This window comes from Chlorocebus sabaeus, chromosome 27 (assembly GCF_047675955.1).
Source record: "Chlorocebus sabaeus isolate Y175 chromosome 27, mChlSab1.0.hap1, whole genome shotgun sequence".
NCBI lineage: Eukaryota > Metazoa > Chordata > Mammalia > Primates > Cercopithecidae > Chlorocebus > Chlorocebus sabaeus.
The window spans coordinates 49,642,236-49,667,182 of record NC_132930.1 but is presented as its reverse complement, the minus strand read 5'-3'; the positions used below and the strand labels follow the sequence as shown (position 1 = coordinate 49,667,182).

At 40.2% G+C, this 24,947-nt stretch overlaps 1 protein-coding gene and 1 long non-coding RNA gene across 3 annotated transcripts in view; both read left to right on the top strand.

The window, feature by feature from the left end:
• The window catches only part of LOC119618786 (uncharacterized), a 35,068-nt gene extending 31,626 nt beyond the window's left edge, over positions 1–3,442 (top strand). For both annotated transcript variants that reach the window (XM_073012609.1, XM_073012610.1), the window contains one exon: positions 1,650–3,442. In XM_073012609.1, the coding sequence (XP_072868710.1) occupies positions 1,650–3,370 (1,721 nt within the window). In that variant the 3' untranslated portion in view covers positions 3,371–3,442. The remainder of the gene's footprint in view (positions 1–1,649) is intronic.
• A 407-nt stretch (positions 3,443–3,849) lies between these two features.
• Positions 3,850–23,861, top strand: LOC140710581 (uncharacterized). The gene is made up of 2 exons (XR_012091659.1): positions 3,850–22,406; positions 22,824–23,861. It is a non-coding gene; the product is annotated as an uncharacterized lncRNA (long non-coding RNA).
• Positions 23,862–24,947: the final 1,086 nt, after the last annotated feature.

Sequence of the window (24,947 nt, the reverse complement as noted above, 5' to 3'; positions counted from 1 at the left end):
CTGGTAATTTCAGTTGCTTTTGAAAATTTTTCCTCATTACATCTGCCCTCGACTTTGTTACTAATGTCACTAATTATATTTTTATGTTGTATTTTTATTAACAGATTGTGATGAAAAGTTTATGATCATTTTTATGGTCTTTAAAATTTTAGAGAATAATTAAAATGTTTTCTGCACTATCATGATAATGGTACAGAACCTTACATTTGTATATGTTCATGTCTTTCCCAAAAAGTTACTTATTTTCATATGTTTTGTTTTCTTGCATCATGCTATTTTCAGTGGAAGATGCTTTCTTCAGCATTTCTTTTGTAAGGCAGGTGTTGTGCTAATATACTTTTTAACATTTGGTTATCTTGAAAGAGCACTACTTTTTCTTCATTTTTAGGACAGTTTTGTATGTCATATTATTCCTACTTACAAGCTATCTTTCTTTCAGCATTTTAACTATATCACAATTCCCTCTTGTCTAAAAAAATTTTGTTGACAGATTCGCTGGTTATCTAAGACCACGCTTATAAATGACACATCACTTTTGTCTTGCAGCTCCTAAGATTCTCTGTCTTTGACTTCTGAAAACTTTGCTTATATATGTGCCTTTTTATAAATCTGTGTGTATGTATCCTAGTTGAAGTTCATTGAGCGTCTTCATTTTTTACATCCTTCTTTTACTTTTGGAAATTTCTCACTCATTAGTTTTGTATTTTTCACCTCTGTAATTTTTTTTTTTATATTTTAACATTTTCATCGATAATCTCATTTGTCTTATTATATTTTAGTTGTATGTGTTCCCCTTTAGCTCATTGAGGATTATTCAGGTTAAATTTTTTAAATTTCTGCATCTTCGTTGTTTTATGGTGGTTTTCTGAAAAGTTTTAAATTTTTTAATTGGGCCATGTTGCCCTGATATTTTGTATATATTGTAACGTTTGTTATTTGAACATTAACAAAAAGGTATTTGTCACAATCATTTCAGTGTTGCTTTGTCCTGACATGGTCTGAAACCAATTGTCTTTGACAGAGATAATGGGAGCCTCTCATACATGTTCTAAGGATGTATCTTGTCTGGAATTTTGTGTTTGTTTTTCAGTTAAAAGGGATTGTTCATGTTTCTTCTTATGGTCTCTAATCACTCTTCTACCTATTCCCTGTATTTAACACTGCAGCCTGCTCCTGAAACATTTGCATTTGGTCTTAGCTGACCCATAGCACCATTTCTCTCAGCTCTCTGTGTTGTTGGAGACAGAAACCAGATTTTGTAAAGACCCCAAAAAGCCAGAAGTAAGGATATGTGTATCAGTATTTTTCTTCTAAGTAAGAAGCCAGGAGTTAACAGTTTACTCCTATAGGCACAATGCTATATTGGGGAGGAGGAAAGCTGTGGTGAGTAAATGTAACAAACTTTCCTTTCTGTTCCATGTGGTTCTTAGTATTGTGCTTACCTGTGGCATTGCATACAATTAACTCATTTACAGATTTTGCAGAAAGGCATTTTGGTCAGTATATTTTTGTTACATGTCTGTGAAGAAATTATGGCCTGTGATATTTTGTTATGCTATCTTACTAATGTAGTTTGTATACATTTTCTATATTGTAAAGTATATTCATATGAATCTAGTAGGATAATTTGTTATTTTTATTTCTTTCAGCTATGTGTTCTCCTTTCAGCCAAGACCTTTCACCAGTGCAGGGGATAGAAGATTCATTCCAAAAACTTGTACTGAGAAGATACGAGAAATGTGGATATGAGAATTTACAATTAAGAAAGGGCTGTAAACATGTGAATGAGTGTAAGGTGCAGAAAGGAGTTAATAGTGGAGTTTATCAATGCTTGTCAACTACCCAAAGTAAAATATTTCAATGTAATACATGTGTTAAAGTTTTTAGTAAACTTTCAAATTCAAACAAACATAAGACAAGACATACTGGAGACAAACCCTTTAAATGTACAGAATGTGGCAGATCATTTTACATGTCACACCTAATTCAACATACAGGAATTCATGCTGGAGAGAAACCCTACAAATGTGAAAAATGCAGCAAAGCCTTTAATAGGTCGACATCACTTACTAAACATAAGAGAATTCATACTGGAGAGAAACCCTACACATGTGAAGAATGTGGCAAAGCCTTTAGACGGTCCACAGTTCTGAATGAACATAAGAAAATTCATACTGGAGAGAAACCCTACAAATGTGAAGAATGTGGCAAAGCCTTTACAAGGTCCACAACACTGAATGAACACAAGAAAATTCATACTGGAGAGAAACCCTACAAATGTAAAGAATGTGGCAAAACCTTTAGATGGTCCACAAGCCTGAACGAACATAAGAATATTCATACTGGAGAGAAACCCTACAAATGTGAAGAATGTGGCAAAGCCTTTAGACAGTCCAGGAGTCTGAATGAACATAAAAATATTCATACCGGAGAAAAACCCTACACATGTGAAAAATGTGGCAAAGCCTTTAACCAATCCTCAAGTCTTATTATACACAGGAGCATTCATTCTGAACAAAAACTTTACAAATGTGAAGAATGTGGCAAAGCCTTTACTTGGTCCTCATCCCTTAATAAACATAAGAGAATTCATACTGGAGAGAAACCCTACACATGTGAAGAATGTGGCAAAGCCTTTTATCGGTCCTCACACCTTGCTAAACATAAGAGAATTCATACTGGGGAGAAACCCTACCCATGTGAAGAATGTGGCAAAGCTTTCAACCAATCCTCGACCCTTATATTACACAAGAGAATTCATTCTGGACAAAAACCTTACAAATGTGAAGAATGTGGCAAAGCCTTTACACGGTCCACAACACTGAATGAACACAAGAAAATTCATACTGGTGAGAAACCCTACAAATGTGAAGAATGTGGCAAAGCTTTCATATGGTCCGCAAGCCTGAGTGAACATAAGAATATTCATACTGGAGAGAAACCCTACAAATGTAAAGAATGTGGCAAAGCTTTTAACCAGTCCTCAGGCCTTATTATACACAGGAGCATTCATTCTGAACAAAAGCTTTACAAATGTGAAGAATGCGGCAAAGCCTTTACTCGGTCCACAGCCCTGAATGAACACAAGAAAATTCATTCTGGAGAGAAACCCTACAAATGTAAAGAATGTGGCAAAGCCTATAACTTATCCTCAACCCTTACTAAACATAGGAGAATTCATACCGGAGAGAAACCCTTCACATGTGAAGAATGTGGCAAAGCCTTCAATTGGTCTTCATCCCTTACTAAACATAAGATAATTCATACTGGAGAGAAATTCTACAAATGTGAACAATGTGGCAAAGCTTTTCATCGGCCCTCAACCCTTACTATACACAAGCGAATTCATACTGGCGAGGAACATAGTTGAATGATATTTCTAGTTCTCTCTTCTAGTGTCTTTAAACAGCAAATAAATTGAAGAATATTGTTCCCATATAAACTTTTATTATTTTTCTTATTTTAAATTTTTAAAAATTTCTGTAGGTACATAGTATGTGAATATATTTATGGCTTATTTGGGTTATTTTGATACAGGCATATGACATGTAATTATCATATCAGAGTAAATGAGTTGTTCATCACAAGCATTTATTCTTTGTATTACACACAGTCCAGTTAATACACTTTATTTATTTATTTATTTATTTATTTATTTATTTATTTTTATTTTTTTTTTTTGAGACGGAGTCTTGCTCTGTCGCCCAGGCTAGAGTGCAGTGGCCGGATCTCAGCTCACTGCAAGCTCCGCCTCCCGGGTTTACGCCATTCTCCTGCCTCAGCCTCCCGAGTAGCTGGGACTACAGGCGCCCGCCATCTCACCCGGCTAGTTTTTTTTGTATTTTTTAGTAGAGACGGGGTTTCACCGTGTTAGCCAGGATGGTCTCGATCTCCTGACCTCGTGATCCGCCCGTCTCGGCCTCCCAAAGTGCTGGGATTACAGGCTTGAGCCACCGCGCCCGGCCTACACTTTATTTATTTTATTTTATTTTATTATTTTATTTTATTTTATTTTTTTATTTTATTTTTTTATTTTTTTTTATTTTTTTATTTATTTTATTTTATTTTATATTTATTTTATTTTATTTTATGACAGAGTCTTGCTCTGTCACCCAGGCTGGAGTGCAATGGTGCAATCTTGGCTCACTGCAACCTCCATCTGCCAGGTTCAAACAATTCTCCTGCCTCAGCCTCATGAGTAGCTGTGACTACAGGCACGTGCCACCATGCCTAGCTAATTTTTGTATTTTTAGTAGAGATGAGGTTTCACAATGCTGGCCAGGATATTCTCGAACTCCTGACCTCATGATCTGCCCACCTTGGCCTCCCAAAGTGCTGGGATTACAGGCGTGAGCCATCGCACCCGGCCACTTTAATTATTTTTAAATGTACAATTTTTTTTTTTACTACAGGTTGTTTTATGATTATAATAACTATATAAGTATAATTATAATTCACACATTTATAAGTCATTAATGATTTTTTAAAAGTTCCATATTTCTCTTTTTTTTTTTTTTTTTTTTTTTTTTTGATACAGAGTCTCGCTCTGTCGCCCAGGCTGGAGTGCAGTGACCGGATCTCAGCTTACTGCAAGCTCCGCCTCCCGGGTTTACGCCATTCTCCTACCTCAGCCTCCCGAGTAGCTGGGATTACAGGCGCCCGCCACCTCGCCCGGCTAGTTTTTTGTATTTTTTAGTAGAGACGGGGTTTCACCGTGTTAGCCAGGATGGTCTCGATCTCCTGACCTCGTGATCCGCCCGTCTCGGCCTCCCAAAGTGCTGGGATTACAGGCTTGAGCCACCGCGCCCGGCCCATATTTATCTTTAAACATGCAGCATCTCTTTCTGCAAATAAACACAGACTTTGGTTTTGATTGACATGGAGTTAAATATGTAAATATATTGCTCTAAAGATAAAATGTAGGTGTAAGAAAATTATGGGACCAGCAGTGTGTTTGTGTGAGAGTTTGTATCTATTTTCCAAAGAAAATTGCAATATTGGAACAAAGATTATTTTAATAAGGTGGATAATTTACTAGGAATCTAGAAACCTAAAACATTCTGAAACCAGATCTATATTGTATTACTGTAAAATTTAATGGACCATTGTTGAGACTGTCCCCATGCAAATTCTGTTATTTGTCTGTTACTCATGCTAGAAGCTATAATTGACTTCTTTCTTACATTTTTTAAATTTTTATGAAGTATTATGTGAGCTGGTCAGAAATTACAGTTTTATAAAATTTAGTAGTGCACACAAAATTTTTAGATGCAAGTTCACAATTTATGTATTAAGTTATATTTTAGTTAGAACATTTCATTTTATTGCTTTAATTGGATAACCCTATATGAGCTGTTTAATTATTCCTTTCACTATTTATAATTGACATAAATGAGTTTATTGTGCCAATTTGTTCAGGTAAGTACTGGGAAAACTTTATAATTCATGGGATGTTTTGATGAATATAGTAAACATAAGAAAGTACTGGGTGTGTAATAAATGCTCCATAATTAGCCATAAATAATCTTTCTGGAGTGAGTTTGTAGCTCCAAGTGAGAGAATGAAAATGTATATAGTGAAGAAATGGCAGTCTGCATTTGGAGAGAACATCTGTTCCCAGGCTGCAAAACTGACTCATTCTGAATTTAAAGAGTATCTCTGATTTTATTTTCTAATTATCTTCAGTTTTGGGATAGCTGTGTTTATTCCCAGCTATGTATGCCTCACAGCCCTTCTTCTTTGTGTTATGGCTACAGTCTTCTCACTGTTCTCTTTTTGCCATGTAATTTCATAGACTTTCTACGTTCTGATTAGAAGTTTGAAATTTTTTAATGTGGTAAATTGTTTTTAACTGAAGTGTTTGAGGTTATTTATAGCTTATCAATGCAGTGTTTAGATCGCTTAATTGAGATAAGTCATTTACTGTCCACAGGGGCATTGGTGGAACATGAAGTGAAACACCAGGACCTGGTTCTGGAATTATGGAGGGCAACTCCAGTCCCCAGTGTGGGCCCCAGCCTCTGGCACACTGGGGCATGCCAAATGTACTCAGACCACCACTACTCTGATCAGGGCCCTTGCTGCTGTCACTGTTGTCATCTGTGCTTGCAGTCCTCTGGTGCCTGGAAGTTCTGTTCTCCAGGTAGCAGATGACTTTGCTCCAAGCATTCACATCTTTTTATTCCATCTGTACAGGAGTACTTTATAATTCTGAATGTCTTCTAAACATCATTTTACTTAAGATAGCTCATATAAATGGGATTGTACACTCTTTGTCACTATGTTTGTGGTATATTTCACTGAATATGATGTCTTAAAGTTTTATGCTTATTGTAGCATGTGCATAATTTGCTGTTTGAAGGTACAGCCGTATTCCATTGCCTACTTATGCCATATGTTATCATTTATCAAGAAACTTAAGTAGCTATCACCTTCTTGTAGGGGGAGGGTTGGAAAATGCTCTTAAAAATGTGTATGCAAATATCTATTCCAGGTCCTGCTTTGCATACATAGATTTCCAGAAGTATACCTGGATGGTATAATTTCTCTTTTCTTTCTCTTCTTTTTCTTTCTTTTTTTTTTTTTTTTTTTTTTTTTGAGATTGGGTTTCACTTTGTCACCCAGGCTAGAGTGCAGTGGTGCAATAATGGCTCACTGCAGCCTTGACATCCCAGGCTCAAATGATCCTTCCACCTCAGTCACCCAAGTTGCTGGGACTACAGGCACATGCCAGCATACCTGGCTAATTTTTGTATTTTTTCGAGAGATAGGGTCTCACTGTGTTGCCCAGGCTGAACTCAAAATTCTGAGCCTAAGTAATTCTGCCACTTCAGCCTCCTAAAGTGTTGAAATTACAGGCATGAGCCACAGTTCGTTTTTAATATTTTGGAAAACCTGCATCCTACTTTTATTGAGGGCTGCATTATTCTTTTCCACCAGCAGTGCATAGAGGTTCCAAATCCTACATACTTGACAACATTGATTACTTTTTATTTGTTGAATAGTGGCCATGCTAATGGATGAGACTTCAAGATTTTACTTTGCATTCTTCTCATAAGTGATTTTGGTTGTCTTTTCAAATTCCTCTTGGTCATTTACATAACTTCTTTTAGGAAATGTCTTTGAAGACACTGGTCCACTTAAAAAAAGTTATTCACCCTTGGTGGTGGTTATGTTTCAGAAGTCAAATGGTGAATGGCATTTGTACTCCACTTAGTGTTTCCCTTGATGTGTGGATGTGCAGAAGGTTTTGAAAGTTTGATATAGTACCTTTTCTAATTATCTTACTGCTTCTGCTTTTAATGTGATACTCCAAAAGCCATCCAAAACCAATGTTACTAAGCTTTTCCCTATATTTTCTTCTAAGTGTTCAAGAGTTATGTCTTTTTAAGCTTTATGTTTAGTGTATGTAAAATGTTTTGTTTGCATTGAAGAGAAAGGTCCAAGTTCATTATCTTTCTTTTTTTTTTTTCATTCATTTAGACGTTGAGTTTTCTCACACCATTGGTTGGCGAGTCTGACCTTTTCTTCACTATTTGGTCATAGTAACCTAGTAGAAGATTATTTGATAATATTTGCACAGGCTTATTTCTGGGTTCTTTATTCTGTCATGTGTTTGTTTGTTTGTTTCTTTATGCCATTACCACATTGGTTTTATTTTTGTAGCTTTGGAATCTGTTTTGACATCATGAGATGTGGTACTTCTTTGTTCTTTTCTAAAGCTGTTGGCTATTCATGTTCCCTTGAGACTACACATGAATTTTAGAATTATATAAAATATCTCTGCCAAATAAGTAACATTGGAATTTTAATAAGGATGACATTGAATTTGTGCAATACTCAGAAGTATTGACAGCGTAACAATATTACATCTCCTGACGGAGAAACATGCATTTGTGTCTGTGGTGTGTTTGTGAGTATGTGGATTGGCATCAGAGATAGTGCTGAGATGCAAGAGAAAGAGTTCAAAGTGTTTCCTTGGCCTTTTTCTGGTCTCCTGCACAACTCGTATCCACTGGTTAGCCTACCTTCAACTGGTTTATCTTCTTAGATATATCATTGTCAAGTTGGTAGGACAATAAAAATTCCTTTCACAAGTTGAAGACATTTGTCTACTTTTGGCCCAATCTCACACCCAAAGACCCAGAATGTTGGAAGTTAGGGAAGATAAATTCTCCGTGGTAGATTTGTAGGTTAATTTGTTTTACTGAATTGTGTTTTTATTTTATAATTTTTTGGCATTGTGTCATTTAATCAGAACAAGACACCATGTATGTTTTATCCTTGCCTATATTTTCATGTCCATATAAAATGGAAAGAGAACAAAAGAAAGAGACATAAAAAACAAAGGAAATAATGTAAAATGAGAAGAGAGGATAAAGGAAGCAAAAAAGAGGAAAATGCAATTTTAAAAGTGCTAGAAATTAGAACTAAGAAAGCATCTGGGCTGTGTAATCACCATTTTGTTGTGCAAGGCCCAAACCAACAGGTCCTCCTGAAACAGAGATATCAGACTGCAAATAACTCCTGAACATTTTCTATTTTTATGGTATTTTATTCTTTCCCTAAGTTACCTCACTTTGTTTTGTCAGCTGAAACTAAACCCAGATATATTCATTTGTATTTACACTGCTACGAAGAAATACCTGAGAATGGGTAACTTATAAAGGAAAGAGATGGCTGGGTGTGGTGTCTCACGCCTGTAATCCCAACATTTTCAGAGGCTGAGTTGGGCGGGTCACAAGGTCAGGAGTTTGAGACCAGCTTGGCCAACATGGTGAAACCCCATCTCAACTAAAAATACAAAAATTAGCCAGGTATGGTGGCTGGCACTGTAATCCCAGCTACTCAGGAGGCTGAGGCAGGAAAATCCCTTGGATCCGGGAGGCGGAGGTTGCAGTGAGCCAAGATCATGCCAGAACAGCGTAGGGGAACCACGCCCACAATCTAATAAGCACCTATGAGTTTCCTCCCCAAATGTAGGGATTACAGTTCAGATTACAATTCAAGATCAAATTTGGGTAGATACACAAAGCCAGACCTTATTATTCCACCTTTGGTCACTCCCAAATCACATATTTCTCACATTCCAAAACCCAATTATGCCTTCCCAACATATCCCCAAAGTCTTATTTCAGCATTAACCCAAAAAGTCCATAGTCTCATCTGAGACAAGACAAGTCCCTTCTATGAGCCTGTGAAATCAAAAAAGCAAGTTAGCTACTTCCAAGATATAATGGGGGTACAGGCATTGGGTAAATATACCCATTTCAAATGGAGAAATTGGCCAAAATAAAGGGGCCGCAGGCCCCACCCAAGTCCAAAATTCAGTAGGGCAGTCATTAAACCTTAAAGTGATCTTGTTTGACTCCATGTCTCACATTTAATTCACACTGATGCAAGAGGCGAGCTTTCACAGCCTTGGGCAGCTTCACCTCTGTGGCTTTGCAGGGTAGTCTCCCTCCCTGCTGCTTCACAGTCTGGTGTTGGGTGTCTGTGACTTTCAGGCCCACAATGCAAGCTGAGGGTGGATCTACCATTTTTGGGTCTGGAGGACTTTGCCCTCTGCTCAAACAGCTTCAGTAGGCAGTGCCCCAGTGGGGACTCTGTGTGTAGGCCTCAACTCGACATTTTTTTCTGCACTGCCCTAGCAGAGATTCTCCATGAGGGTTCAGCCCCTGCAGCAAACTTCTGCCTGAACATCCAGGCATTTCCACACATTCTCTGAAATCTAAACTGAGGGTTCTAAACTTCAATTCTGTGTGCCTACAGGACCAACACCATGAGGAAGATGCCAAGGCTTGGAGCTTACATCTTTGAAACAATGGCTCAAGCTGTACCTTGGCCCCTTTTAGCCTTGGCTGGAGTGACTGGAATCCAGGGAACCAAGTCCTGAGACCACACAGCAAGGTTTCCTGGGCCCAGCCAATGAAATTTTTTTTTGTCTTCTCGGCCTCCAGGCCTGTGATAGGAGGGGATGCCACAAAGGTCTCTAACATGCCCTGAAGGCATTTTCCCCATTGTCTTGGTGATGAACATTTGCTCCTTCCTTCTACAGCCAGCTTCACTTTCTTCTGAGAAAATGGGTCTTTTCTACCACATCATTAAGCTGTGAATTGTCTAAACTTTTATGCTCTGTCAACTTTTGGATGTTTTGCTGCTTAATTTCTTTTGCCATATACCATAAATTATCTCTCAAGTTCAACCTTCCACAGATCTCTAGGACAGGAGCAAAATGCCACCAGTCTCTTTGCTAAAGCATAGCATGGGTCACCTTTTTTCCAGTTCTCAACAAGTTCCTCACCTCCACCTGAGACCACCTCAGCCTGGACTTCATTGTCCATCACTACCAGCTTTTTGGTCAAAGTGATTCAACAAGTCTCTAGGAAGTCCAAACTTTGCTACATCTTTCCTTCTTATAAGTCCTCCAAAATTCCAGCCTCTGCCTGTTACTCAGTTCCAAAGTCACTTCCACATTTTTGGGTATCCTTATAGCAGTGCCCCACTGCGTCAGTACCAATTTACTGATAAGTTTATTTTCATGCTGCTGTGAAGAAATACTTGAGACTAATTTGGAAGAAAAGAGGTTGCATTGACTTAGCGTTTTGCATAGCTGCTAAGACCTCAGGAATCTTACAGTCATGGTGGAAAGGGAACCACACACATCCTACTTTACATGGTGGCAGGAGAGAGAAGTGTTGTGCAAAGGAAAGAAAAGCTTCTTACAAAACCATCAGATCTCGTGGGAACTCACTATCATGAGAACAGCATAAGGGAATTACCCACATGATCTAATCACCTATGATATCTCTCCCTGAAAATGTGGGGATTACAATTTGAATTAAAATTGAAAATGAGATTTGGCTGGGGACACAGAGCCAGACCATATCATCAGATCTCTAACAATATTTTACTTTGTTACTATAATCCAGGTCCAAATAATAAAAATAAAAATGTTTTCTAGTCATGGTTGCTTGTTTAAAGTAGCCTGGGCAGATTGATCAATTGTTATATGAAGTTGGGACAGAAATCATTTATTAGCATTCTGAACTGGGATCCTGGCCAAGAAGAGAAATTCTCTAGAAAGGAGCCAAGGGGTACATACATAAGAAAAATTCTTGGCCAGGTTCAGTGAAAATCACAAGCTCTCGTGAGACAGAATTCTGGCTGGCTGTGTGGACAAAAAGCCCAACTTTGGGGAATTCAATCCAGGACCTATCTACCTTCAATCTTTTGCTGACCTTTGGATGGGGTTGTTGTGGGGTTTTTTGTTGTTTTTTGTTTTTTGTTTTACAATCTGGCCACTATTTTGTAGGGTGACTGTGGTTTGCTGGGGCTCCACTCCAGGCCCTAGTCACCTTGGATTTTCCAGTACCTGGAATTATCATCAGGGAAGGCTGAAAACCAGCAAAGATAGCAGCCTGCCCCTTCCTCTGGGATCTCCATCCTAGGAGGATACTGACCTGTTCCCTGCCTGAATGCATCTGTAGGAGGTGGCTGGAGGCCATGGTTTGGAAGAAAAAGTCTGGCTGTGTTTTGGTAGAGCATCTGTGCTGTTGATAGATGCAGGAGGCGGATGAGGGAACCTGCCCAGGTCTTGTCTGCACAAGCCCACAATAAACTGGAGACCCACCAGTGCACTGGGAGAATGGGATGGAGCCAATGGAAAGTTCACGCTTTGTGCAGGGGGAGAGGAACCTGGCCTCTTTAGTTCCTATGTGGTGGCCTGGTGTTCAAGATTCCCTCTCACTTTGCTCTTTGCTGAGAGGTTGGTTTTTTTGTTTGTTTGTTTGACTGTTTGTTTGTTTTCTTTTCCTTTTTACCCAATAAATTCTGCTCCTCACCCTTTAGGGTGACTGGGAGCCTAATCTTTCCTTAGTATGATAAGAACTCAGTTTTAGCTGAGCTAAGGAGAAAATTCTAAAATATGGTGGTGCCCAGACATGGGCCTTGAGGAAGGGCAAGATGCAAACCCAGAATCTTTTCCCCTTTTGCTTCTAAGCCTTTTCATCCTTGTACTTCTGAGAATAGAGGAAACAGCACACCAACCCACCCCAACAGTCGCAGGTGCACATGAGATGGACCAGTGAATGGTCACTCCCCTGCACCCTCTGGGTTGGAGCCAGAGTGCATGGCTTGGGCAGTGAGTTCTTTGCCACTTATCCGCAATTTCTCCCCCTCCTCTGACCAAGGACTCCAGCTCTGTTCGAGCCCTGGAGAAAATAATCCATTTGCATAAGAAGCTTCCCTGTCCTACCCTTAACCTTTTTTATTCATTTTCTCCACACCATTAGCAGTTAACTTTTAAGTGAGAGGGTTTCCCCCCCCGCACCTTTTAGAGAATATGTTACTAGGCCAGTACACCAAGTATCACTGTGTATATTCTCTGTAAAGTTTTAATTATTAAAAAAAAAATTGTGAAGTTGGTCTTAAGCTGTATACAATCTGGTGCCCTTTGCATGTCTTCCTGTTTGGTCAGTAGGGATCTTTGCTGCAGGCCTCCATTTTATTTTATGTCCTTGGGAGCATGACCTGTAACCACATGGCAATATTTTGCTTTAGCCTCTGCAGTCTGGGTTCAGTCCTGGGTAAAGGAATGAGTACTTGTGAGTTGGTATCTGTGTGACTTTTGCCATTTGGTGATTATCTTCTCTTCATGAACAACTCTTGAGTTTTATCTTAAACCTTCCTTTTTCTGGGTTGCCTTTAAAGGTTTTAGATTTTGTGGCCAGGCGCGATGGTTCACGTCTGTAATTCCAGCACTTTGGGAGGCAGAGGCAGCTGGATCACGAGGTCAGGAGTTCGAAACCAGCCTGGCCAAGATGGTGAAACCCCATCTCTACTAAAAATACAAAAATTAGCTGGGCGTGGTGGTGGGCACCCGTAATCCCAGTTACTCAGAGGCTGAGACAGGAGAATTGCTTGAACTCAGGAGGCAGGTTACAGTGAGCCAAGATTGCTGCACTCTAGCCTGGGCAACAGAGCAATACTCTATCTCAGAAAAATAATAATAAAATAGATTTTGTGAGAACTGCTAACCCCTTTGAAACTCACAGTTAAATCATAACCTTAATTGGTGCTTGTTGGTTTCACCTGTACAGTTACTTTTAGGAAAGTCTGAAAGCCAGAAATATTGGCTGCTTGGCACAGCTAAAGCAGGTAATGGGGAATTTAAAAGAATTTTCTTAAAGGACATTCAGCTTAATTAAAAGTGCATATCCAAATTTCATATATATATATATACACACACATATATGTATATATATATGCACACATATACATACACACACACACAATTTTGTTTGTTTATTTTATTTTTTTTTGAGACTGATCTCACTCTGTAGCCAAGCTGGAGTGCAGGGGTGTGATCTCGGCTCACTGCAACTTCCGCTTCCTGGGTCCAAGTGATTCTCCAGCCTCAGCCTCCCGAGTAGCTGGTACTACAGACGCACACCACCACACCCAGCTAATTTTTGTATTTTTAGTAGAGATAGGGTTTCACCATGTTGGCCAGGATGATCTCAATCTCTTGACCTTGTGTTCCACCTGCCTCAGCCTCCCAAAGTGCTGGGATTACAGGCATGAGCCACCGTGCCTGGCCCAAGTTATAGGTATATTTAAAGGCATTTTTTTTTTATTGGACCTTGTTTTGCTGAATTCTCAGTTTTCTCCATTTTCTCCATTTTGTTTTTCCACTCTTAATACATGCATGAGAGGCCAATAATCTAATTAGGAGATTGGGAAACAAAACATCTTATAGCTACTGGATTCTTTTTTGCCTATCTGTGTAGTTACATATGTGCTATATCTATGTAATGTCTATTTTTATAAAGCTGTAATTGACCTAGAGAAAAACGAGTTCTTGGGTCAGATATTTTTTGAAGGGAAGGTAAAAGCTGTGGTACATTGAAGTTCACAAGACTTTAATCATTGAGAACTAAAAACAGACTTAGCAATTATTGGTAAAAAGCAGAAGTCGTCAAAATACACATTTTTGTTTAGGGTTAAAGGATTGTTCTGAATTAGATAAGACAAAGCTAAAAGTTTAAACGAGTTATAAAAAGTTTCCATAAAATTCATCTTGCCAAAGAAATTTTGTCTATGAACATTAAATTACAAAGGGTATTGTATGTTTTTTTGGTAAATTAAGCATTTAAATAATAGTACAACAAGGTACTCTTAAGGCACTAATCTGCTCTTTAGAAAAATTTGTGAAGTGTTATAAAAGGGCTTTACTTTTGTAAATTTTTTAAAACAATTGTGACAAAATAAATAACATGGTAATCTGGAATTATTTCATAACATCAAGTGTTTTAAACCTCTAACATTTCTTCCCAAAATCAAGCTTCAGTTTCAAAATTGTCTTTCCTCATGCCTGACTTTTGAATGCTACAGAGCACCACTGGAGTATCTAAAAGAGATAAACCAGATTATTTGACATATTTAGTTACGTGGGATTGCCAAAATGGTGTTCAGTTTTCGTTAGGTTATATTTTGGTAAATGATACTAATCTATGTTCCAAAATTGTATGGGATTTCTAATATTCTAATGTCTTGAGTATATGCTATCAAAATTAAGGTTTTTATGTTAAGTTATTGTAAACCAGAGAGATTATCAAACTTCTTTGTCAATTGTGTTTCTGACTATAACTACCCTGGACATTTTGTTATTCAAAGACGATCGTTGTCTTGTTTAGATCCTTTTCAAGAGATGGTTTATAAGAAGCTACAGAACTGTTACAGGTGCTCTCAAACGCAGGTTTCCAAATAACTTTGGAGATCATGACATTGAAATAAAGTTCACAAGTATCAAGCAGAACAAGAGTTAGCTAAATGAACTGAACTAATAGAAAACTGAAATTATTATTATTATTATTATTATTATCATTATTATTTACTTATGCTTGGACCATTGCTAATTCTTATTTTGTTTTTCGGAGTCAAGGAAACTTATTTTGAACTATTTATAACCTTTAATAATTGAGTAAGGTATACTCCTATGAAGAAAATTTGGGCGCATTTATCTTTTTCTCTCTGCCTGGCTTCTCTAGAACTTCAAAACTAGTTGTGAGTATTCTTAACTTATGACAATATAGTTGTTTGCATCAGTGCAATAAGAATTCATTTTTCTTTTTCAACAGGATACAACTGGAGAAACTGGTTGTTTCACCAAGGCTTTGACTGGAAGGGTACATTTCCCTTTAAGGAGTTAAGCTTGACTTGTAGAGACGATAAAAGCCTCTTGGAAAAACGGGCCTTATACTTTGTTACACAGTCCCCATACAAGGTTCCTAACCTGCAGTGAGTAAAGAATGTCACTTTCCAACAGGCCCAGGAACCACATGCTCTTGGGACCTCAAGAAGAGAGGAGTTTACCCAAGTCACAGGTATTTGAGAATATAAACCCATGGTTGGGCTTAGCTTTGGAAAGTCCTGTCTGAGATTCTTTGTGGTACAGAGTTCCATCAAAGCCAATCTAAAAGGCCTATATAGAAATAATTATTCTTGCTGTATTTTATGCAAATAATCAGGCCAAGTATATGACTGAAGACTATTTTGCAAACAACACTGTCCTATCATGGTTTTTGTTTATTTACTTTTTGTTTTAGATGGAGTCTCATTCTGTCACCCAGGCTGGATGGCAGTGGCACGATCTCGGCTCACTACAACCTCTGCCTGCCAGGTTCAAGTGATTCTCCTGACTCAGCCTCCCGAGTAGTTGGGATTACAGGCACACATCACCATGCCCAGCTAGTTTTTCTTTTTTTTTTTTTAATAGAGATGGTGTTTCACTATGTTGGTCAGGCTGGTCTCAAGCTCCTGACCTCATGATTCACCTGTCTCAGCCTCCCAAAGTGCTGGGATTACAGTTGTGAGCCACCACACCCAGCCCATGGTTTTTTAATACAAATGAGAGAAAAATTCTTTTTTTTTTTTTTTTTGAGACAGAGTCTCACTCTTTCACCCAGGCTGGAGAGCAGTGGCATGATCTTGGCTCACTGCACACTTCACCTCCCAGGTTCACGCCATTCTCCTGCCCTAGCCTCCCAAGTAGCTGGGACTACAGGTGCCCACCACCACACCCAGCCAATTTTTTGTATTTTTAGCATAGACGGGGCTTCACAGTTTTAGCCAGGATGGTCTGGATCTCCTGACCTCATGATCTGCCCACCTTGGCCTCCCAAGAGAGAGAAATTCAGTTTCAATACTTATCATCATTGAATTCTAGACTCATTGGTTGTCTTTAAGTTTTTGCCTACATTTTAGATTAAACCTGCTTATTCCTATAAACCAACCATCAATCTCTGGCTACAGCTCAGAAGGAACAAAAGGGATGGGTAATGTAAAAACCTGGATTGATATTCTAGTTCTGGACAATTATTATGCAAATCCTGTCAGATGGTAGGAATAAATAGGGTGCCCACCTAAATCTTAGCAAGCATAACTATAGCCACTAGTTATCTGGGTATGTCATAAGACATCCTTTTCTCTCCCTTGTTAAAGGAGGACTCTGTTCCACAGTTTCACCTTAGCATTTAGCTTATGACAGTCTATGCAACCACTCGGAGACACATTTTTGTCCCAATCTCAATTCCAATTTTCGGGTCAACGCCCTAGGAAAGAAAACTGGATCTGCGGGATTAGGAGGCAGATGATAATGGAGATTAGAAGGCACAGTGTAGGTGAGCACGACTAATTCCTGCTGATTAAGACAAACTTCCAGTTTCATAGATAAAGGTAATCTCTTGTACCCATGGCATAAATGAGGTTTAGGGAACTCCAAACTCCTGAGAGCAGAGCATATAGGGTGTATGGGGTTAAGAGCGGATATTCCACCCCCTAGGCCTCCCTGTTAATGTGGGTAAAAGCCACATTGACACCCATGGGCAGCACCCTGTTGCAGTCACCAGGACTTAGGGATACAAGGATGGAAGAGGTAATGAAGATGCTCTTCCTTTCCTCCCTCACATACTCTGAGTATTTTCTAGGAAGAGAAGAGAACCAGGGATGCCTGCTCCCCTCTTTCTAGATGAGTAGCCATTCATCTTCAGTCTGAACCTATTTTGATTGCATTCTGAATCCCTGGGACTCCCTTGAGAAAAAAATACCTTTTTTCCTTTCTCCTCCTCTGTCCTCTTCACTGACAGGTAATTGTGTCTCTGTAATATGGGACACTCACTTCAGATGCATCCTCCAAACTAGGAAAAGTTAATTTTCAAAACCTTAAACTGGTTGGCTTAGGACTGCGCTCACAAAAGGGTTTGCCAGAAGACTGACATGCTGGCAAAAGCATGCAAGTTGTTTTGCCAGCTGGGCTTTTGGCCTCCCTCTCCCTGAGCAAACTGGTAAAAGGCTTTGGGATTTTTAAGCTGTCCTTACCCCCACCACTGCTTTGTTTTAATACATGTTTTCTAATAACCTGGTTTGTCTCTTCAGCTTCAGGCCATCAAAGTCCAAAACATCATGCAAACAGACTGGAGCCTCAAGCAATAACCTTTTCTTGCCAGGAACCCTTAGATAAGCCCCTGAGGGAGATCAGACTGCTGTTTTCTGAAAACAGTACCCCCTGTCAGCAGGAAGCAGTTAAGATTGGTCTTCATCCTTATCTTTATTCTAACGGCAGTTAGATGTACTTCTTTAGGGTGGAAGATGATAGATGCAGGAGGCAGTTGAGGGAACCTGCCCAGGGCGTTGTATGTGTATGCCTGCAATGGACTAGTTAGCCACCTGCACGCTGGAAGAGTGGGGTGGAGCCACGGAACGTTTACACCTTTTGCAGAAGGGAGGAGCCTGGCATCTTCAGTTCCTGTGTGGTTGCCTGATGTTCAAGATTCCTTCTTGGTTTGCTGAGAGTTGTTTTTCCTTTTTCCTTTTCACCCAGTAAATTCTGCTGCTTATCCATCAGTGTGTTGGTGAGCCTAATCTTTCCTGGTCATGTGACAAGAACCCAGTTTTAGCTAAGGAGAAAATTCTGAAACACTGTGTTGGGGATTCCTTCATCCCCTGATTGGTTTGGGCACTCCAAGTCCCACAGGCTTCATTGGCTGAGATGCACAAACAGCAAAAGTGATAGCCCACCATGCCCTCCTGGGCATTCCTTCTCAAAGAAATTAGAACTCTGATGGACTTAGAACATAAACAGGGGTGGTAGGAATCTCTGGTTGGGAGGACACTCCCAGTAAGGAGGAATGAATTGGGGTCCCATTTAAAGAAAAAGTCAACGCATGCCTCAACAAAACAGCAATGCCAATGGTGAGGCACCACCTCTACCCTGGTCAGCTTGGACTCTCCAAAGCCTGCTGGCTGAAATGACTGAGTCACCCAAAAGACAAAGATGGCAGCCTGGCCCCTCTCCCTGGGCACTCCATCCCAGACAAAAATCCGAATTCTGACATAGAATATGGGTGGGGGTGCCTGGAGGCCCCTGCTGGGAGGAGTCACCCAGTGAGCGGAATGAATTGGAGTCCCATTTAAAGAAGTTGGCCACATGTTGGTAAAGCAGCTGTGCTGTGCTATGGGGTTTCTTCCTCATTTGGATCATTAGGACTCTTCAAAGCCCACAGGCTGCAATGGCTGCATTATCCAAAGAGCAAAAATGGTGTGGCTCACCTCTCCTGTCAGGGAGTCTCACCCATCTCAAGCAGGTGCTACTCTGTTGCCAGTGGCTGTCTGGAATTCTGAGCCAGTGGGTTTTATTTTATGAGGTGCCATGGAAGTGAGACCAACAGGAATTTCTTAAGCATGTATTTCAAGAAAAAAATATTTTTGTGTCTGAAGTTAAAAATGAAAGAGGAAGAAACTTGATTTGAGAGCTGACATGTCCTTTCCTCAGGGTTGTCAGTCCCTGGCAGGCTTTCACTCACAACACTCTAGAGTTCACAAAATGTTCCTATATCCCATCTCCTCTCTGATCTTTATACCCTGAGGCTGTGCAGAATAGGGGCTTGAGTCCCATTTTGCAGATGAAAAAGCTGAGGCTCGGAAAGAAAAAGATAATACACAAAGTTTGAGGCAGAGCTGGAACTAGAACACAAGATTCTCAAACCAATGCTTTTCCCATCATTAAATCATTCCTAGGGCTAGGAATCCATTAAGACTCCAAAACATAGAGCACTATTCAATGCATCCCATCAACATTAGACCTTACCCACCCAGAAAACTAAGCAGCTCTGGGACCCTGAGGTGGAGAACTCAAAGAGAATGATGCCTACATTTGCACATCTGATCGCCAATCCAAACTGCCACTCAGCTACAGAACCTCACTTTCTCAGCCTCAGCCTTTTCTGCTGTAAAATGGAACTACAGAAGGCATCAAAAACCTAAGGATAAGGGCAGAACTCTACTCTGAATGCAGGAGTGACTGTAAGGTGGATAGCACTCCTTGACTTTTGGTTTAAACACATGGATAATATGTTGTGTTTCTTTGTGTTACCTCCGTTGTGTCTGGTTCATGGATCCAGATCCTGGGGGCTTCTAACCAACCCTTTGCTAACTGATGGATAAATAGATGAATGGGTGAGTAGATGAAAAGATAGATATAGAAAGACGGATGGATGTGTGGATCCTCAGGGGAAGCAGAAAGAAGTAAACAGGAAGTCAAAGAATGAGGTGATGATTGACGGATGGAGAGTCCATGCATGAAATAGAGGCATAGTCTCCAGACCTCATAACTCCACCCAGCCCCAGCACAACCTACCTTGGGATAGCAGTGACATGCTTCAAATGATGCCCTCAGTCACCATGACAGCTTCAGAAGGTGCCATAGATCTGGAGCCAATCATAGTTCATAAGAAAGGCGCAGACAGCCAGCAGAAAAAAACCCCAGCATGATAAAGTGCATTTTGAAGCTCTTCTCATCTGCTATGGCTTCTTGATCAGGCCCTAGTCTATTCAGTCGTGGCCGAGGGGATGCATGTCATCCAGGATACACACCGAGACAGGCTCACAGGTGGGGGACAAAGCTCCGGGATAAGCAAATTGAGGCTTAAAATTAAAGGGAGAGTAAGACCCCTTCAGGTCCAGACACAGTCCCTGGACCCACAAGTTCAGCACAGCAAGAGGCAGCACAATTGAGTGGACAAGTGCACCCACCCACCCACTCACCTTCTCTCCTCACCCTCCTCTCTTTTCTGCAGGCTAACCAGTCCTGTAGGGTATGTATGAATATGAGTGAGAGAGTATGCAGGAAAGAGAGAAGGGAAGGTTACCAGGGCTGGACCCAGGCAAGGCTTTGACATCACCTTAATTGCCTACTATAGGGATGAACTAGGTGGACACATGGCCGTATTATTACACTATATTAATACAAATACACCTTCCAGCCCTAGGAAGCAGCATACAATTCTGTAGCCAAGAGATGTTAGAATGCTGCTGGAGGATTCCAGGATCTCACAGGCTAGATTTCAGAGTTCTGAACTTTAGACTTTTCAAGGATATGTGCCCATCTGGGGTTCAGGCATAATAGGCTATATTTACTGATGGTGACTGTGTGCATGTCACCATAACATGTTATACCATTAACTCACTTAAGGGACTCCATGAGGCAGGTACTATTATCTTGACTTTACAGAGGACACTGATCACAGGCAAGTAACTTCCCCATGGTCACACAGCTGGAAATAGCAGAGCAGCTGGAATGTGAACCCAGAGTCTGTGTGCTTAACCACAGTGCAATCCTGCATAACTACAGAACAAGCTTATATATGTGAGCTCTGATGACAAGGCAAGCTGACTGGGTTTAGATCCTGGCTCCTCGACTCTGGGCAGTGTGGTCTTGACCTGGCTGTGCTTCAGTTTCCTCCTCTGTAAAATGAGCATAATAACAGTGCCTTCTAGGTTTGGAGCTGTCCCCAGGTTTAGCCTCTCTGTGTTTTTCTGTCCCCTTCACACTCTGGCCACCATCCAGTCCTGCTCATAATGAGCTCCTCCCATTCCACACCAAGGCTCTGGTAAATTAATGTCTGTGCAGGGTGTGAATGACTGACAGTAACTAACTCAATTTCCTAGCAGCCTAATCCAGAAGGATGCCTTACTAAAAATAATATTCTAATTTGGGATAAATTTTCATTGTAATTAATTCCTGGGGACAGGCTGGTGAAAAAATTTCCTGGGGACAGTCTAATGTAAAAAATCCATTTCCTTTACAGGATTACAAGAAAATAAGAACTATCACTATCTCTAAAAGACAATGTTCACTTGCAGTGTTTATGAGGTTAAATGTCTGATGCAGGAAAAAAGACTTTCATTTGGCTGCTTGACTTTCTGGGTTTTTGGATTTTCCTGTTTTTGGTCATCACTTTCTCTCTCCTCCTCAGCATGGCTGTGCTTGTTCCCTAACCCCACACCTGTGCTCACACCAGGCCTTCTGCCTGGTAGTCCAACCCACAGACCCTTTTTCATTTTTTTTCTAGACAATTAAGTTGAGCTCATGGTGACTTTTAATATGCCAGTCAATATTAATAAAACACAAGTCAAAGACAAATGCAAACATTTTATGTCAAAATCAGTGAGAAAAAAATGGACAAATTCTTTTTTTTTTTTTTTTTTTTTGCAAAATACATTAGCCAGTATTAGTAGTCAAATGGCTAATCACAGACAAAAAAATCTATTTTGTAAGAAACTTGGAATGTCAGAAATAATTCTGGCATTACAAACAGCTGTGTAGAGGATCACCAAGATGAGTTTATAAACACATACACATGAGAGAAACCAGGCAAAACATTGAACAACAGACTAACAATACGATCAAATACAAAACTGGGAAGGAGGGAAGAGGTATTTTTCTACAAGTCAGGGAAGTATATCACCAGAACAAAATTAGAAAACTCAGTAATTATTGTACTGGATTAATACAAAATTCCAAAGCTTTAAAGTTCAAAGAAAAAAAAAAAAAGGCCAATAGCTGCTTTTCATCAGGACCAGCTGTACACTTTACATATTTGTTTCAAAAAGAAGCCTATTAACAACAGTGATTGTTTAATGCTACAAGTTTACAGCAAAGACAAAACTGAAATAGCAAATTCATAAGGCTTTAGAATTATCCCATGTCTCATGCAATGCCTACAAACTGCTCCCAGTTGGATATACAAGTATAATTCACTTATATATATATATATATAATATATATATGAGTGTGTGTTTGTGTGTGTATAGAGAGAGAAAGAGAGAGAAATTTCATACACAGATACATTGAAGGCTGAGTAGGAATGAGTGGTTTTAGCATTTGCCTTATTGAGAGAATATGTTTGTCATCATTCCCTTGAGTCCTTTCTTCAGGTCACCAAGGGAAAAGATACCTTCATTACAGTGCGACAGCATACTGAGAGCAACACACCACCACAGCGGTTAATTTTGGAAAGGCTGCGTTAATATCCACCAGTGACTGACATTTTACAGAAGACAGACTGGTAAGACTATAGAAAAGCCTGAAAAAGTTATGGTCAAAATACGGTTTTCAACTGTAATTCACAAATAAATGTCCTAATCAGTAAAACCACTGACACCAATAGAAAGAGTAATTGCAAATTGGATTCTAGCAGTGATTTCGACCTAGCTTGCTTTTCTCATAGTGTTTTTTGCGGGATGAGTAGGTGGGAAATGAGTAGTTTAGTATACTGGAAGGCTGACAGAGCACTTTGTTTTCTTTCTAATAAGATGTTCTGTTCCTCTGCGTGGTGGACCTCGTGGCCTCTGGTCAGTGAAGAGTGCTCCTTCCTCAGCTGCAGCTTTTACCATCTATGCTCTCATGAGTTATTTTTGTAAAAGTGTATTTTTGAACGTTTCAACATTCAATCCTATACATAGTGGTTCTCTACTCTTCCTAGAAGTGGACAGCAGCAGTGAATGCTTTATGACTGCCATTGCTGAAGGTCTTCTCCCTGAATCTGGATGAATCATAACTTTGAACAACTCTGTAAATTCTTGGGAAAGCACTTGTGGTATCCGAGGTAATCTATTCTCTCTGATTCCATGGCACTGGTCTCCATTCCTGCGAAGAGCACAGACCAGCAGCACAGACAACTGTGAGACAAGTGCAAGATATCTGCCTTTGGTAGATGGTATAATTCACCTGTAAAACTTTATTTGTGAAAAGAAAAGAAAAGACCATCAGTCTCTTCAACTTGTGGGTTAGGGATCCTGGTTACATGCCTACAATCACGAATTATGCCCAGTCATCTTGATCTCCTTCAGAGGCAGCACTGGGGATTGAGGTTTGAGACATGGAAATACTACAAGGTTCCTTAGCCATATGAATCAAAGACATTGAATGAATATACCTCAAGCCCCAGCCAACATGCAGAAGGAGATCCTTCAACTCTCCTTCTTTAAAGTAACTCATGATTCAGTAATTTTCACTTATAGCATCAACTAACCTTCCACCATCACGATATCCATTCTGTGGAAGCATACGAGCATCTGCCCAAGCAGACGAGTGTCAAACTACCCACACATACCAAGGTTTGGGGGTAGAGAACCTAAGATCAGTTAAGGCCAACTTCCAACAGCTAAACCAAAAGAGAAAGAACCCGTCCCCCCACACTGGAGTGGCAAAGGATCAAAGGCTACTCTGCCTACAACACTCCCCATTCCACCACTCCTCAGATGTAAAGGGAGAGTGCCTTGGAGTGGCCACGGGCTAAGCACAGGCCATCCCTTCATCTGCATAGAATGTCAATTCCTCTCAGTTTTTAATTAGCCACAGACCAAATCTTCATCCACATAAGGGGTAGCCAATAGGGACCCCAAAAACTGTACTTAAAACCCAGAAAACTTTGTAACCAGGTCCTTGAGCCATTTGCTCAAGCCAACACCCACCCTGTGAGTGCTTTCTTGCTTTAATAAATTTCTACTTTTGCTGCTTCCTCCTGTGTTTTGTTCCTTTGTTACTTTCTGCATTTTGTTCAATTCTTTGTTCAAAATGTCAAGAATCTGGACAACTCACACTCACCGCCTTCCTTCTGGGAACAGAAGTGCAGGAAGATGTGGATGCATGTGATTGGTGCTTAAACTCACACAGTGCCCCCCACCACGGGAGAAAAACACACAGTTTCAGTCTGACAATTAGGACCAAAGATAAATAGGAAAACAAGAAGTTTGCCTTTAATCTACTCCCTCTACATCTAATCTTTGGAGGTCAAGGCTGTGAAGAGACCTGAAGACATTGTGTTCTCTCCTACTGGAGCCCCCTCATTCTTTGTTTACTGTCTGATATTTAAAAGGAAAACAAACCTCTGAGAGAGGAGGGAGTCAGAGGCAGATAGAGAGGGAGGGTTTTGGGAGAGAAAAAACACCCACAGGACCGCACCAGCACTGCCCCTGTAGCTAGCAGGAAGAAATGTGGTTAAGAACTTCCTTATGCCAGGATGTTGTTCAGAAGGGATTTTTTCAACTTAGGTGCAGGCACAATAAATCAACCCAAATGTCCTAAACTTGACCCAGCTTATTAGAATGTCATACACATGACATTAGCATTGTTGTTTTAGCACTCCCCTACCCCCCTTTCTCCAAGTTTTTGCTTAGGCACTCATGGGTAATAACCAACATGGAGTCACTGTGGCCAACCCCAGGCATGCACAGATGCAGCACCTTTAGTGGGGAACTTACCCCTCCCATTTGGGCAGAACCCACAGAAGACTTCCTTTTTCTTGCCCCATAAAAGACCCATAACTCAGATGGGTGAGGTGACTTATGCCTGTAATCCCAGCACTTTGAGAGGTAGAGGCAGGCAGATCACCTGAGGTCAGGAATTGAAAACCAGCCTGGCCAACAACATGGTGAAACCCCATCTCTACAAAAATACAAAAAATTAGCTGGGCATATGGTGGGTGCCTGTAATCCTGGCTACTCAGGAGGCTGAGGCTGGAGAATCACTTGAACTGGGGAGGCAGAGGTTGCAGTGAGCTGAGATCAAGCCACTGCACTCCAGCATGGGAAACAGAGCAATACTC